Source organism: Danio rerio, chromosome 10 (assembly GCF_052040795.2).
Source record: "Danio rerio strain M-AB ecotype USA chromosome 10, GRCz13ab, whole genome shotgun sequence".
NCBI lineage: Eukaryota > Metazoa > Chordata > Actinopteri > Cypriniformes > Danionidae > Danio > Danio rerio.
Genome location: NC_141030.1, coordinates 32,419,626 through 32,435,541, shown reverse-complemented (window position 1 = coordinate 32,435,541; position 15,916 = coordinate 32,419,626). Strand labels below are relative to the sequence as shown.

Below are 15,916 nucleotides of genomic sequence, written 5' to 3'. Positions count from 1 at the left end.
ATGCTTCTTCAAATAATCCCAGCACTTATTTTGGTCTCAAATAGCAGAATTCTATCCATCATTTTTCATTTCCCAGGTCTCCCTTTCCTGGTCAGGAGTCATAATGCTTTTAGAGGAAGTCATATAGTGCTATATTTGTATCTTTAGGAAAAAATGAAGATGGCGCAGACCAGGCCAAAGTGATTGTGGGTGTCGTGGTTGGACTGTTTCTAGCCGCTGCCCTGGTGGGACTCATCTACTGGTTGTATATCAAGAAAACAAGGTAAGACATCGCAAAAACAAGTCAAGTATGAAGAAGTGTAGTGTGCTTCAAGCCTAAATCATACTCTACGTTTAAATTACAAGCTGTATATGGGATGAAGTACGTGTGATTGCAGTAGAAGTCACCGTATCTGCTGTTATACATCATCATGATTTGTTCAGATTGACATGAGAAGCGGAGTGAGGCAGAAGCGGTGTAGCCGCAGAGCTCAGTTTGAAATGTGCTGAAAGATTAATCAAGGTAAAATTGTCCTGTTAGACAAGGCAGCTGGAAGACCGGAGAGAAGGAGACTGGCACTTCAGAGGAGAGTAAGAAACTGGAGGAGAACAATCATAAAGCAGATGTCTAAGAGTGGAGAGAGCCGTCAAACGGAACGAAGAAGGTGAGGAGATTTTTCTTCGCAGTTTTATGATATTAAAAGCACAGGGCAAGGTCTAAAAATCACACCTGTCATTGAAAAAGTATATATTTCTGGCTATAAAATATGTCATTAAATATTTCTTACAGTTTATAAAATTGTTGTATGTCCATATATTTCCTTATAGCTTTAATTATAATAATAATATTATTAACTCTTACATTTATAAAGCACTTTCCCAGACACTCAAAGTGCTTTACACATTTTTGGGAGATAATCTCCTCATCCACCACCAGTGTTCAGCATTCACCTGGATGACGTGACGACAGTCGTATTGCACTAGCTGGTTGGTGAAGAGGAGAAAGAGTGATGAAGCCAACTAGGATATGGGGATGGTTTGTTTCATCGCAGCTCTGCCAGTGAGAGTGGTTGAGCTCAAGGGCATCAAATAAAAAGCTAATGTGAAGGGGGCGGGGCATGTCAGATACTAGAGAGCATTTGATTGGTCATGATTTGATGAGAAACTGAAGTATAAAGTGACGTGAATTTCAATCTTAATATTCAATTCAATTCAGCTTTATTTGTATAGCGCTTTTACAATGTAGATTGTGTCAAAGCAGTTTCACATAAATGGTCATAGTAACTAGAACAGTGTAGTTCAGTTTTTAGTGTTTAAGTTCAGTTCAGTTTAGCTCAGTTCAGTGTGATTTAATCATTACTGAGAGTTCAAACACTGAAGAGCAAATTCATCGATGCGTAGCTCTACCAATCCTAACCCATGCGAGCCAGTGGCGAAAGCGGAGAGGGAAAAAAAACTTCACCTGATGGGAGTGAAGAAAAAAACCTTGAGAGAACCAGACTCAGTTCGGCACGACCATTTTAATTTCTACGCTGGCCAAAAGTCTTGTGCAGAGCTTCAGTCACCGCGGTGGGTAATAGAAGGGATATTAATAGTTGAGGACAAAATTAGTAGTCATATGATGCAGACTTTTAACCATAAAACACTTTCAACTTTTTCATGTAACATAATTCAGGATGTTACTAGGAATCTTTTACATGAATATTTGCTGATTAACAAAGTAAAAGTAATTACATAGATGCTATCCTTGTAATAGTTTACTCAGTAAATATATGGTAGATATTGAAAACAAATGTATACGTTGTGAAGAAACCATTGTTCATTTTTCTGTGTACTTGTTTGAAACTGTTTTGGACAGAACTATGCATCTACCTCTCAGAAAAGACAAATGTAGAAATTTGTTTAAATACGTTTGTCATCATTTTCATTTCTTACAACTTTAAATCTTGCCTTCAGTACATCGTTAATCTTTTTTATTATAATGGGGAAGTTTTTTATTCACAAGGGTTAATTTTGGGTTAAAGACGACAATTCGGGCTATTTTTATTGAATCATATATTTTGTCTTAATGCGCATAAAAAACTGAGAATCTTTTAAAAGTCAAAAATGGCTTTCAATGTATAACCTTACAGTTAAAGTCAGAATTATTATCCCCTTTGAATTATTAGCCCCCCTGTTTCTTTTTTTCCCCAATTTCTGTTTAAGAAGATTTGTTTCAACACATTTCTAAACATAATAGTTTTGATAGCTCATTTCCGAAGACTAATTTATTTTATCTTTGCCATGATGACAGTAAATAATATTTGACTAGATATTAAATACAGCTTAAAGTATACAGCTTAAAGCTTATTATATATAGCTTAAAGTGACATTTAAAGGCTTAACTAGGTTAATGAGGTTAACTAGGCAGGTTAGGGTAATTAGGTAAGTTATTGTATAACGATAGTTTGTTTTGTTGACTATCGAAAAAATAGCTTAAAGGGGCTAATAATTTTTACCTTAAAATGGCTTTTAAAAATTTAAAACTGCTTTTATTCTAGCCAAAATAAAACAAATAGGATTTTCTGCAGTATAAAAATATATAAAAAATATTATCAGACATACTGTAAAAATTTCCTTGCTCTGTTAAACATAATTTGGGAAATATTTAAAAAGAAAAAAAATCAAAGGGGGTTTAATAATCCTGATTGCAACTGTATCTTTCTTTCAGAAAGACAAATGTTGAAATGTGTTTGTATACTTTTGACATAACTTTCTTTTATTACAACTTTAAATCTTGTATTCTGTACATTGTTTATGTTTTTTATAATGTTTTTGTTTTTTTCACAAGTGTAATTTTTTTTTTTTAAAGTTTCCAATTCTGGCTTTTTTGTTATTGACCATAAGTCATATAATTTGTCTTTAATGAGCATAAAAAACAAAACACAAAAATCTTTTAAAATTAAAAAGTGTCTTTCAATGTATAATTTCCCGTTTTTTCTCTTTTTATGCAGATTGTATTTTTTTCTGAGGTTCTTATTTTCTGCAATCTATTGTTAACTATTGTTTAAAAGCAATAAAAAAATGTTTATCCATTTAGGCAGAAGTAAGAAACTACAAGCTTTACATATTTATATCAGTTTTATATCTTCTTAATGTGACTCTATATACTAAATCATGGTCAATAATGTCTGGTCTGGTAGATGAGTTGTTTTTCACTTCCCACAAGTTGAAGAGGAACACTGAAACCTTTTGGATTCTGTTATTCTCATTTCTGAGAATTAATATGTGGAATTTTTCATTTGTCATCATAAAAAGGTGTGCTGATAAATTATTTACTGAGGTGGAAATTTTCATTTCATTTACAGCAGCAAAGTTTCAAACCACTGTTTTTACAATGTAATGTAATTCATGCAGTGTGTTACATTAATACTACAACACGTAATAATAGTGAAGTTATATTACTAATAAAGGTACCAACTCATTTTTCAGTGGCTTTCAATTAGGGCTGGGCCGATAAATATGATAAGCACAATAATAAGCTCTTGACTTTTTTTACTCTGTATTGATAAAACAGATCACACTGCAGAAATGTGCAACAATGACAATCTAAATGCGTGTTTATATTAGAGATGTACCGAATTTTCAGCCACCAAAAATTTATCGTCCGAAAATGTTATGCCATTTAATGGACCCTCTAATTTTTGTGGCTTCAGATATTGTTGGGATGCTCTTTTAAATCTGGAAGTATTGACAACTGATATCGAAATATATACCGTTACCGTTCAATATAGAAAATAATTATCAACATTGCATTTATGCCATATCACCAAGCCCTACCTTCAATTAAATACAATACTAAATATGCCAACTACAGTTGTGTGTTTTTTTTATTGTTCTGTCGTATTTAAATGAATATTTCACTAATACCATCAGTGGGTGGCACCAAGTGCTTGCCTTCATGAGACACTCATTGAACCCATGAAATCAAAATAAAGTTTTTTTACTTGTTAGTATCGGTGTTAATAGTTAATAAGATATCTATAAGCTAGTGTGCTCCAAAACAGTGACAAAATTCCCGTTTACAAGATATAAAACTGATATCAACATATAAAGCATATAGTTTGTCACTTCCGCCTAAATGGATCAATGCTTTTATTCACGTCATACTTCAAATCATGACCAATCAAATGCTCTCTAGTATCTGACATGCCCCGCCCCACTTGCTTTTTATTTGATGCACTTGAGCTCAATCACTCTCCTTGGCCGAGCAGTGATAATACACAACTCTATTGGCTGCTTTAAAAAAAAAAAAAAAAAAAATATATATATATATATATATATATATATATATATATATATATATATATATATACGATATATATAATGTATATATATATATACGATATATATAATGTATATATATATATATATATATATATATATATATATATATATATATATATATATAAATATATATATGTGTTTTTAAATTATGTCTTACTCTCTCTTGGGCTGCATCCGAAACTGCTAAACTATGCTAAAATCATGTTCCATAATGTCAATTGAATTTCATAGAATTCGTAAATCATTACCCGGATGACTTACTAACATGACAAAATGGCGGACGTAGTACGTCTGAAATCCATTCATACTTTTCACATTTATACTGTATACTGTATACTGTACACGGTTTCAGACACAGCCATAGTGTTTTGGCTGAGATTACGTCAAACATCAAATAAAAATGCACATTTTAAAGCACTTTGCGGGACTTTGAATGCAAACGATTAGTTCAAAACACCCAGTTCATTTAGAAAAGCTTCTAAATGCCACATTTGAAGTCTTTTCATGTTTTAAATATGTCTTTGTATATTTTTGTCAGGTTTGAACCAGGAAAGAGGCCTTGTCACACTGAATGTGCAGTACTACACACTTCGATCATCTTATTCCAGACATCTGATTGGACGGCGACGCCTCCTTCTGGCTGCTCGTGCGCATACCGCATAGCAGAATGTTTCCAAAATATTTCCTACTCCAAACAAACAATTTCCTAAAAAAGAAAAAAAGCAAAGAAAAAAAAAGAAAGAAAGAAAGAAATCCCACCACCACGATCCAAGAGTGTAAAACCACTTGTGTTGTAAATTTAGTCTGCACTGAGGACTGCTTTTATTTTTGATCGATTGCGATGTTTTCTTTTTGTGTTCCCCGTGAATGTTCTTCGTTTCATACGCATTGCTGATGTGGTGGGCACAGCCGTTTTGTTTCCCTTCTAGTATTAAAAAAAGAAGATGTAAATTCGCTGTACACTTTTTAGGCCTGTGTAAATAAGTCAGGGGAGTGCATTCACTCTGCTTAACGTTGGGATTATTATTATTTAAAAAAAAGAATAAGGATTGTGGGACTACATATCGAAACTGCACAGTCCCTTCGGAAAAACAAACACCCAAGATCGCAGTCGGATGCTGGAAGAACAATGACTTCACTGCTGTTACACCTCTGTTCGCTCATCTTTTATTTATTGATACCTCTTCATGTTGTTTCCTCTAGTTCGAAAGTGGCTAAGTAGTGAAACGGGTTTAGACAATTAGCATAGCATAGGGAAATATCCTGCTACACCCAGTGGCCTTCAGGTTGCACTGCATGATGTCATAGTTGTAGGAGTTCAGCAGAATCCAACGTAGCGACTTAGACGTGCATTCAATAGAAACAAGCAAACATCCCACTCTCGGTTTCAATCTGGGTGCTAGCAACCTTGCATGCAGAGCCTTTATTTTTGTGGGTAGGAAGTAAACTATTAAAGGATAGCCCCTTATTCTGCCTTAACAGAAAGAGTTGGAAACGAATCCAAGTATGTTAATGTGAAACCTCACTGTATAGCCTTTTCGGTTTTGCACTTCCCTCAGACTACATTTCATTTTCTGTATGTAAAGCATTTGTCAGGTTGATGTCCTACACTGTAGTCTTTAGGGATGGTCTGAAGCGATTGTTTTTCCGTTCATTGTGGTCTGAAGAAGCTGTAAATATGTTTGACTTGTGTTCGGCTATTTATAAAAGTGTGAGAAGGATAGCTTTGCTTCTGCTTAGTCACTAAAGAGACCCTTTTCAGTTCTAATGTACTCATCACGGATGTTTCGAAGAAATCTAGCGCTCACTTTTTTGTTTTGCTCCACAAAACGAGTGTTTTGAATGTTCACGCATATTTTGAACCATCAGGTCAGCAGTGAAACCAAAGAGGGTAACCGCAAAAGAAGGCCATAAAGTATTGTAAATACTGACTTTTGTTTTTGTACTTTTGTTGACAATAAAAGTGTAAATTTTAATTAAATGTTTGATTTGTTTTGTTTTTTTTCCGATGGGTTATGGGGCAGGGGGGAGGTCAATGAATCCAAAAACACAAGTAAGCTAATGTTAATACTGGCTTTTATAAAATGTTTTTTTTTTCTCCACAAGAACAGATCACGGGTTACCAACATTACTGAAAGATGAAAATAATCTCTGAGAAAACTTTTAACAAAGTATAAATTAATTGCACACGTCACTGGTTTCAACTGATCCACAAGGCATTTCCCGACAAACTTAAAATCTCTGGTAAAAAAAGAAAAGAAGAAGAAGAGGGGAAATGAACAGAAATCATCCTCTTCCGCTGGAGGGTCCACTCAGTTCGCAGACGTTCAAGTGTAAAATGGAGAGTGAGGCCAGTGCAAAAAATGAAATTTCAAGTTCAAGAGAGAAACCTGATAGGGAGGAATGGCCAAAGCCAGCAGGGAACAAAAGAGTCAAAGCTGTCCAGCTTAAATCCCCAGAATTCCCATGACGTTGTTGCTTAATCTTCAGTTTGTGGGTGACGTCAGATTCACTCGTGATGATCATCTGCGTGTTTTTTGGTTTGTTTGCAAGGCGCTAATACAAACAATGCATGTCCACTTAATTTTTACTATTAAATTGTTTTATTTTGCATATTGCGTCAGTGCAAGTGGGCTGGGGGTGACTAAAATTAGGAAAAGGGAAGGAATGTAAAATAAATAAAGCAACCGATGCATTCGGAGGGGGCGCAGACATTCAGGGTTGTTTAATACACGAGTTCACAGTCCCTTCTATTTACAGAAGATGGAACCACCATGTTAGCCCTTGCTTGCTAATGCTGACATCTAAGCAAATGTTGAAGGCGAATGTTCAAGGGATAGTTCACACACGAATGTACTCATTCACTCACCCTCAGATCATCCAAGCTGACTTTGTTTATCAAAAGAACATTAAAAAACTATTTTAGTGGAAACTGTGGTCTCTGGTGATTTATAAAATGCAACGGTTACCATTTAAAATGGTTAATACTAATTTAAAACATGTTGCTTTTGACCATAAATTGAAGTCTTGTGAAATAAAACAATTTGTACGTAAGAAAAAAACATTATTAACAACATAATTACAACTTTGGCTGAGTACTAATGTTTAGCTAGCACATTCAGTCTGTTTTGCTTCTTGAGACCTCAATGTATTGTCAATGTATTCATTTAATTTTGCCTGTATATGTTTGTTAGTTTCCCAGTGTTGGGTTGCAGCTGGATGCATCCGCTGTGTAAAACAAATGCTGGATAAGTTGGCGGTACATTCCGCAGGGGCGGCCACTGATTAATAAAGGAACTAAGCCGAAAAGAAAACAGGTGAAGGATGTTTGTCGTTGTTTTTTACCTTTAAAGTAGCCATTGACCTGCATTTTTTGAATCAACAAAAGGCTAAAAATCCCCTGAAGTTATCTTGAAAGGCCTGAGGGTGAATAAAGGAATAGCACATTTAAATACTGGGGTGAACTATCAATAAAAAAGCAGCAACCTCAAATAAAAAGAGAGAACTGTGAACCTGTTATTCAGAATCAATCTCTCTGCCTCAGAAGATGTGATCTGGTTTATCATGTTCATGGCAAATAACCAAGAAAAGAAAAAGAAACGCCACACCGAGAGCCATTACTGTGAAATTCATGAAACTAGAGAGGCCAGAAGCTAGTGGCTGGACGTCTGTGTGTGTATGTGTGTGTGTGTATGGTGAGAGCAGCAGTGGCAGGAAAGCCATGAACAGCCTGCAGACACTGGGCAACACAAACAGAAGAGCTCAGAGCTGCTCATTTCCATCCGAACCAATTGGTGAGAAACACAAACTCTGAAGGATGCATCAAACCCACTCTGAAACGTGGACGGACACCTCCAAAATACGAAAAATTGTATTTCAGCTCCTCTGTGGAGCTGACCTGAGCGCTGCACATAAGCCACGTCACTGTAAACACAAGGCTTTTTTGTTTTTCACAGGATCCCAAAAGCAACACTCAGTTAGGCTCCTTTTGGCGGGAAAAGCGCACGTTTTCGTCTTGTTTGGCAAATTCGCTAAACGAAAGCAAGCGGTTTGTACGCTTTAGAATCAGTTGTAGTTTGTTTGAAACTTTTGGATGTGGGCTACAGGCCCTGTCTGGGGGCGACTAGCGCAAACTCGCGCAAAATGTTCCGTGCCACGTCCACCTTGTTTTGCGCGATCATCAGCGCTCGTTTGACGTCCTCGAACGAGTATCCTTCCCCCATCAGCTTGGCAATCTTGGCGTCGACGTTCTCCCTGGACGATTCGTGCGGTCTTCTGTGGATGTCTGGCGGGATGATTCGAGGAAGTGGTTTTGGAGGTCTCTCAGGCGCCCTGAAACAATCTCCGGCCACTGTAGACGGGAAACAAAGAGTGTTTTAGTCAAAATGGGCCACTGAGAGTGGATGGTAGCAGCTCGGCTAAAACGGCTCTGAACACATTAAAAAGCCATTACAGGCTAATAATTAATAATTCATTGAGCGCATTCATCTCGATGGCTAATGGCTTCATTTAATAAACCTGCAAGGCTATTATGTATTCAGAACAACACTGCGCTCACAGCTGTTTTATCAGGAAATGACGGGAGTTTTTTTGGCACATTCTGCTCGTGCTGGAAATGTTGTGGATTTTTTTATTCTGCTCATAAATATTTCATAAATATTACACTCATTTTAGGCTTAAAGTTTGAGATGCTAGGTTATATTGTGAATACAATAAGTAGGATTTATACTTTTTCTTATGAAGTGCCAAAAATCAAACTTGACTGAGGCTAGTGGGCTGTAAAATAGCTACCATAGATAAATTCCTAATTTATTTAAACATTTAAAAATGACTAAAAAACATTGATTTATCTTAACTGCTTCAGTATTTTTGCATTTTATAATAAACTTACTGCAGTAAAAGAAAAACAATCTTATTTATAACAGAATTACACTAGTTTTTGCCTTGATTTGCTCACCGATGTCTTCTGCATTGTCCTCTATCCCTCGAGTGACAGTTTTTACAATTTAAAAATTTTATTTATTTACAACATTTAATTGAAACATCATTTTTGAGTTTGCTTTTTTTTTAGCTCAGTAACGAAACAAACTAATTACATCAAGTTAGAAATCTCTGTGTTAAAAGCGTTCACCCCAACCCTCTCCATTATTCTCACTCTCTGCTCAGATGGGATGGTGGGCCATATGTAAGATTACAATGGGCCAACTTTGGCCCGCAGTCCATAGTTTGAGCATCTCTGATTTATAATAATGCGTTTATACTCAATGTACAGTTGAAGTCAGTTGAAGTTGAAGTCAGAATTATTAAAACCCCTGAATTATTAGCCCCCTGATTTTTTTCAGCACATTTCAAAACATGTATTCATTCATTTTCTTTTATGCTTAGTCCCTTTATTTATTTGGGGTCGCCACAGCGGAATGAACCGCCAACTTATCTAGCACATGTTTTAGGCAGCAGATGTCCTTCCAGCTTCAACCTATCTCTGGGAAATCCATGGGGGAAACCGTAGGACCCAGAGGAAACCTGTTTTGGCCAAATTTTGACCTTAAATGGTTTTTAAAAAATTTAAAAACTGCTTTTATTCTAGCCGGAATAAAACAAATAATTCTTCTAGACTTTCTAGAAGCAAAAATATTATCAGACATACTGTAAAAAAAATTGTTGCTCTGTTAAACACAATTTGGCAAATATTTAAGTGAGAAAAAAGAAAAAGAAAATCAAAGGGGGGCTAAAAATTCTGATTTAAACAGTACATTTATTTTTGTTTTGTTTAAGGAATTTAAATGAATCAGTTATTAGAGATGAGTTATTAAATCTATTATATTTAGAAATGTGTTGAAAAAATCTGCTCTCTGTTAAACAAAAATTGAAGAAAAAAATAAACAGGGGGGGCTAATAATTCTAACTTCAACTGTATATAAATTAAAATTTTATTATAATTTTACTATTATTATTTTTTTATAATAATAATTTTCTTATATTTTGCAAATTAATACAATTTTCTTAAATTTTGTAAATGTAATTCTCCCTGTATCAGATGAGCTTATAAAATATGCAAATGAGCTCATAAAACATGTAAAAGAGTTCATTTTAATCAAACCACACATGCCAAATGTACAGTACAGACAAAGAACAATCTACAGCCTTTATTCAGTGTGTAATACCTGATGTGGGCGGCAGCTGATCGTAGTCTTGCGGGGCCCTAAACGGCGTCTTCATGTTGTCACCTGTTTGTCTCCGTACTGGAGGACTGGGAGCCGAGTTATTCAATGAGTCTATGAAAGTGTCTGTAAATCACAGCAATAATTAGACACCAGAATAAACCCCATCATGGCAGTACTGGATATTTATTGTATGGCTGGTCTCACCGGGGCTGAGTAAAAAGTGGTCGTGTCCCGATGAGGGTCGGGCAGGCCTGGGGTATAAAGACGAGGACGAGGCTTCCGTGAAACTATTCCTGATTGGTGGAGGAGGAGGAGGCTGAGATGGAGGAAGAGCGTTGAATGGGTCTTCCATTGGAGATGCTGGAAAAACAGAAAGAGAGAGAGAGGATGGTTCTTTCTATGTTTACATTATGCCTCAGCAATCTCTCTTTTAACCAACAGATGGAGCTAAAATATCACTCAGGCCTATGATTAAATCTTTAAAGAGATATTTTCTAAAACCTGATGCATTTACAAAGAAAAAAGTTCTAATACAAATTAAATATCTATGATACATTCAAACAAAGTTTTAAACATGTTAAACTTGTACATTTATTGCAGTATAGACAGCATTATGGACTCAATTACTTTAAATCACATGCTGTCAATTTTATGCTTAAGATTATCTGGGAAAGAAGCCCTTGCATTTGAAGTAAAAAACAGATTTTCTGTTAACACTTTACAATAAAATTCCATTATATTAAGGTATTAATTAACATTTACAAACAACAAACAATACAATTATTAATATCTATGTATCTTCGTTGACGTTAATGAAAACAACTGCTTAATGCACTGAAAAATTAATGTAAAAGTACAAATTTTTGTCTTTTTGAACATTAATGTCCTTGTTATATTCATATTCCATATACACGTAATTTTCAGCAAACCTGAATAATATAATATAATATAATATAATATAATATAATATAATATAATATAATATAATATAATATAATATAATATAATATAATATAATATAATATAATATAATAATTTTAAACATTAAAGTCCTGGTTGTATTAATATTAATATATTAATTAATATTAATATACAAACATAATTATTTAACGTAATAAAATAATTATTTCCTCCTTTTCCTATGTCATTAACTATTAATGATCTAGGAGTATTTAGTATTTTCAAGCACTTAACCCTCTACCGCATGGTGTTGCCATATGGCAAGATGACTGTGGCGAGGGGACGTGGAATGAATGGAATGAGGCTACCGCGTAAGTGGATGCACCTGCGGTGCGCACCGGCCTTGAATCCCACGGAAGGAGCTCTGGACAATAAAAGGAGGAACGATGGCAGAGAAAGCCGAGAGAGGACCGGGCCCGATCATATTGTTTTACTTTTGCTTTCAGTTCACGGAGACTGCCGTCCCTGTTATTAATAAATAATTTGAACCTGTGTCGGTTCTCCGCCTCCTTCTTCTCGGCGGCCAAAGGGCTGTGAACTTTATTACAATGACATTTATGTTAACTTCCCTGCCACTGTTTTTTAAAACCAACATTTTTTAAAACCAACATTTTTTAAAACCAAGCCAATGATGTGCTTTAGTTATGTCACATGATGTGCATTGTTTTTCTGTGGCGCAATTTCTGACAGGCAGGTTTATTGTGAGTAGTTGCTGAACGCAAATGAAAACCTCAATAAAAACAAAGGATCAAATTATGTCAGATCCACAAATAATTCTGAGATATCACCTACAGTAAGTCACGATGACATATTCACAACTCAAAAAAGTTTTTAGCAAATTCGTTTTTTGTAAATTAATCAAATGTATGTGTTGCCAAATGGCAACACTGTGCAATAGTGGAATGTGCAATATTGCGATAGGTCACCTAGCTAGCAAGGTCAGCTGTGATCTTTTAAGTTGTAAGAATAACAACATAAATTCTAGTAATTTAATGTTGATTAGTCACGTTAATTGCATTTGCATTATAGATAAAATTAAACTTAAATGGCAATACATTTGAATAGATATAAATACAGGAAACAGTGTATTAGTGAGAACCACCATGTTCTATAGTAAGCGAAAAAAGAAAAGGACAGAGCTGCAGATGAAAGCGAGGAGGAGATGGGATTTGGTGACCATGAGAAGGATGCAGATTGGACATTTGATAATAGCTGTGATGGAGACAGTTCAAGTAAGTTAGGTCAGAGACAAAGACAGGCGTAGTATAGTATATAGTATAATATATAAACATTGTTATCTACTAGCTGTATTCGAATGCATCTGGATATACTAGACTTGTTATTTAATTATTATAATATTTACTGGAGGAAATATTTATACCTACTATACGTTGTACACACAATAATATAATATTAGGTTTGTTAATATTCAGCAAAAAAGAATGGAATAAATGTTAGCTGTTGGAATATCAGTTGTTGGAAAGTATGTATAAGGTGTCATTTATACATTCTGTGCAAAGGCTTATAATACAGCAACACCAATGAAATCATTTCAAATACATTTAAAAGGAAATTATTAAATTAGAAATTTCTGTATTAGATCCACTATTGGACGTTGTTGCCATATGACAACTTATAATAAAATTCCCCCAAATTTTTACAGCACTTCAAGTTAAGCCATTCTAAAAAAAAGAAAAACTGTCTTTTTATATAGATCTATCATAATGCGTGCAGTAGAGGGTTAAATTTCCCTTAATTTGAATTCATACTGCAAAATCATTATAGTTATTTTCAAATACTTGTTATTCAATCAAATAAGCACAATACGGTAATTAATCAATAACTGTAGTGTTAATTGATAATAATACAGGCCTATGTTTAGGCAAATAAGGAAATAAGCAAATAAGTGTTAAACAAATAGAAATTAATTTTCATTAATCAATTATTTCAAATGTTCATCAATGCTTATGGAAATGAAGATGAAAAAAATGCAAACAAAGAAAATTCCACTTAATTAAGTGTCTAAAAAAGCACCACACAAACACACCTTAATAACTACATCATCTGGCCAATTAATTATAAGCCAACAATATAATTTAGCCACTCAATTGACAAAAAATAGTGACTGCACTGTTTTCCGTAGCTCATTTTGTGTACCCAAGCATAAGAGTGAAAGAAAATAACACCAATAGATTAAATAACTAGCATTGAACAGCCTGCTAATCAGGCAGCCAATCAGATTGAGACGCCGTGTGATTGGCTACCTTGAGGGGGCAGTAGAATGTCATAGTCTGAGGGCGTTCTGTTGTGAAGGGGACATTGTGTGGTATGAGACACTGCAGAAATCAACGGCCCGGAGTCAAACCCACCTGAGGAACACAATACAGGGTTATACTGACCTACAGCTGGCATAACAGACGCTACCAGTCACACCAAAACGTGATCTTACAGAAAATCATGACAGATGAGAGATGCCGTGTGTAAGTGTTTTCTTACCATGTTCTGGAGGTTTATGTTTCTTTATATCTGTGGAGTGATCTGTCGAGCCATTTTCTAAAGCTCTTTGGAAAAAAAGAGAGAGAGAGAAAAAGAGAAAAGGCACATTATTATATAGCATTGGTAAAATTGTGTAGGTGTTAGGACACTGATATTAAATGGGGGAATTTGTGTTGTTGTTTACCTGTTGGGGATGCGGAAGGGGATGCAGATGGCCGGCTGTGTGATGCAAACGGGATGCGATGAGGGAATCTGGTAGTCGTCCTCTACTCTGTCAGTCAGACTCCGAGGGCTTGTGAAGGGGTTCATGTGTCTGTACAATACACACACACACACACACACGCGCACAAAAAGTGATTACACTACACAATTAAACTACATAAATCAACCCATGATGCCTTCAGGCTACAGATCTACAGCCCTCAGTGCTACATTTCTATATTTCACATGGTTTTTATATTTTGACCCGATGCAAAAGTAGTTCCCACAAGGCTAAATATATCACTCAGGCTTTTATAATGGACACTAGAGTGCTCTATAGGTGGTTGCTAGGTATAAAAAGAGCCCTTAGTAACATGTGAACTACTGTTATGAGGATCAAAGTGTTCTGAGAGGATTTAGAACATTATTAACTGTAGAGCAACATACTGAAAACTCTTTAGCAACATCACCTATTATACATACTTGAACAAACATATTATTAACTTCTATAATATTGAAACAAGTAGTTTTTACTTCATTGTGAATTAATACTAAGGTGTTTTATAAACCGTATAGCAACAAACTTTTAAAAATGCTTCTTGGCAACCACCTTGAAACAGGTTAACATGTTCAAAACACCTTTGTAACTAGATACAGTAGTAAAATCCATAGTTAAAAGCATTGTTCATTTAAAAATAAAAAGTCAGTCATCATTTCCTCTCTCTTTCTACTTGTTACGGACATGTTTTAGTATCTTTCTTCTGTTAAACTATAAAAGAAGGTAATTAGAAGAACGTTGACAAGCCAAAACCTTGAATTTTCTTTATGGCAGCATGGGGCAGCAAGGTGGCTCAGTGGTTAGCACTGTCACCTCACAGCATGAATGTTAGCATGTTCTCCTCACATTCTCGCTGGGTTCCTCCAGGTGCTCCGGTTTCCCCCAGTCCAAAGACATGCAGTATAGATGATTTGGATTAAATAAATTGACCAAAGTGTGTATGAGTGTATGTGAGAATGTGAGTTTATGAGTGTTTCCCAGTACTGGGTTGCAGCTGGAAGAGCATTCGCTGCATAAAAAATTTGCTGGAGTAGTTGGCATCTCATTCTGCTGTGGTGACCCCTGATCAATAAGGCCAAAAGAAAATGAATGAATGAATATGGAGGCATAAAGTATATAGTATAGTACTTTCATCCTACTGTGGAACTCAATGGTTACCAATTTCCAACTTTCCCTAAAATTTTTTCTCATGAGTAAAGATCTACAATTTTGAGTGAGCGGGTAGTACATTTTTGTTTTTGAGTGGACTATCCCTTTAAGGTGTTGTTTAGTTGTTCTGAGCACCTTTAATGTGTCACCAAGCGTTTGCTAAGCTGCTTGGATTGTCGTTGCAACCTTAAAGCAACATTTTAACAACACACAGAATAAGAACAGCAACAGCACATAATGGTGTGAGTTTGAGCATTTACTCAAACTATGTGGTTGCTAAATTGTTTAGAATTAAGAACATTTTATCAACCATATAGCAACATACCAATCATTAGCAACCACACAGTAAAGCATCAACAATGTGCACAGCTAGTGCTTTTCAGCCAATGAAGAACTTCCTTTACGTGTCTATTTTAAATTTCATAAGGTTCCTTTTACAGCATCGATGTTGTATTGTAATTCAAATTTAATTAGTTAAATAGATTTAAACATCAATTTGGTTGTTAAAGTGTAAAAATAGACAAAAGACCCTTTAAACGCAGGCGCCATCATTAGCAGCAAGCTAGCGCAGAAATTCCATTGA

General features: G+C 35.3%; 2 protein-coding genes across 6 annotated transcripts in view; one reads left to right on the top strand and one right to left on the bottom strand.

Annotated features, from left to right (window-relative positions):
* Positions 1-6,286, top strand: part of alcama (activated leukocyte cell adhesion molecule a) — a 113,448-nt gene extending 107,162 nt beyond the window's left edge. For 3 of the 5 annotated variants that reach the window (XM_087268821.1, XM_087268822.1, XM_087268823.1), the window contains 3 exons: positions 148-262; positions 521-644; positions 4,844-6,286. In XM_087268821.1, coding sequence (XP_087124947.1) covers positions 148-262; positions 521-611 — 206 coding nt within the window. In that variant the 3' untranslated portion in view covers positions 612-644; positions 4,844-6,286. 5 annotated transcript variants of the gene reach the window in all.
* A 78-nt stretch (positions 6,287-6,364) lies between these two features.
* cblb (Cbl proto-oncogene B, E3 ubiquitin protein ligase) overlaps positions 6,365-15,916 on the bottom strand; it is a 131,151-nt gene continuing 121,599 nt past the window's right edge. Inside the window, exons 14-19 of the mRNA XM_087270865.1 lie at positions 14,110-14,238; positions 13,926-13,990; positions 13,694-13,798; positions 10,674-10,829; positions 10,470-10,592; positions 6,365-8,656 (exon numbers count right to left, since the gene is read on the bottom strand). Coding sequence (XP_087126991.1) covers positions 8,406-8,656; positions 10,470-10,592; positions 10,674-10,829; positions 13,694-13,798; positions 13,926-13,990; positions 14,110-14,238 — 829 coding nt within the window. The 3' untranslated portion in view covers positions 6,365-8,405. The remainder of the gene's footprint in view (positions 8,657-10,469; positions 10,593-10,673; positions 10,830-13,693; positions 13,799-13,925; positions 13,991-14,109; positions 14,239-15,916) is intronic.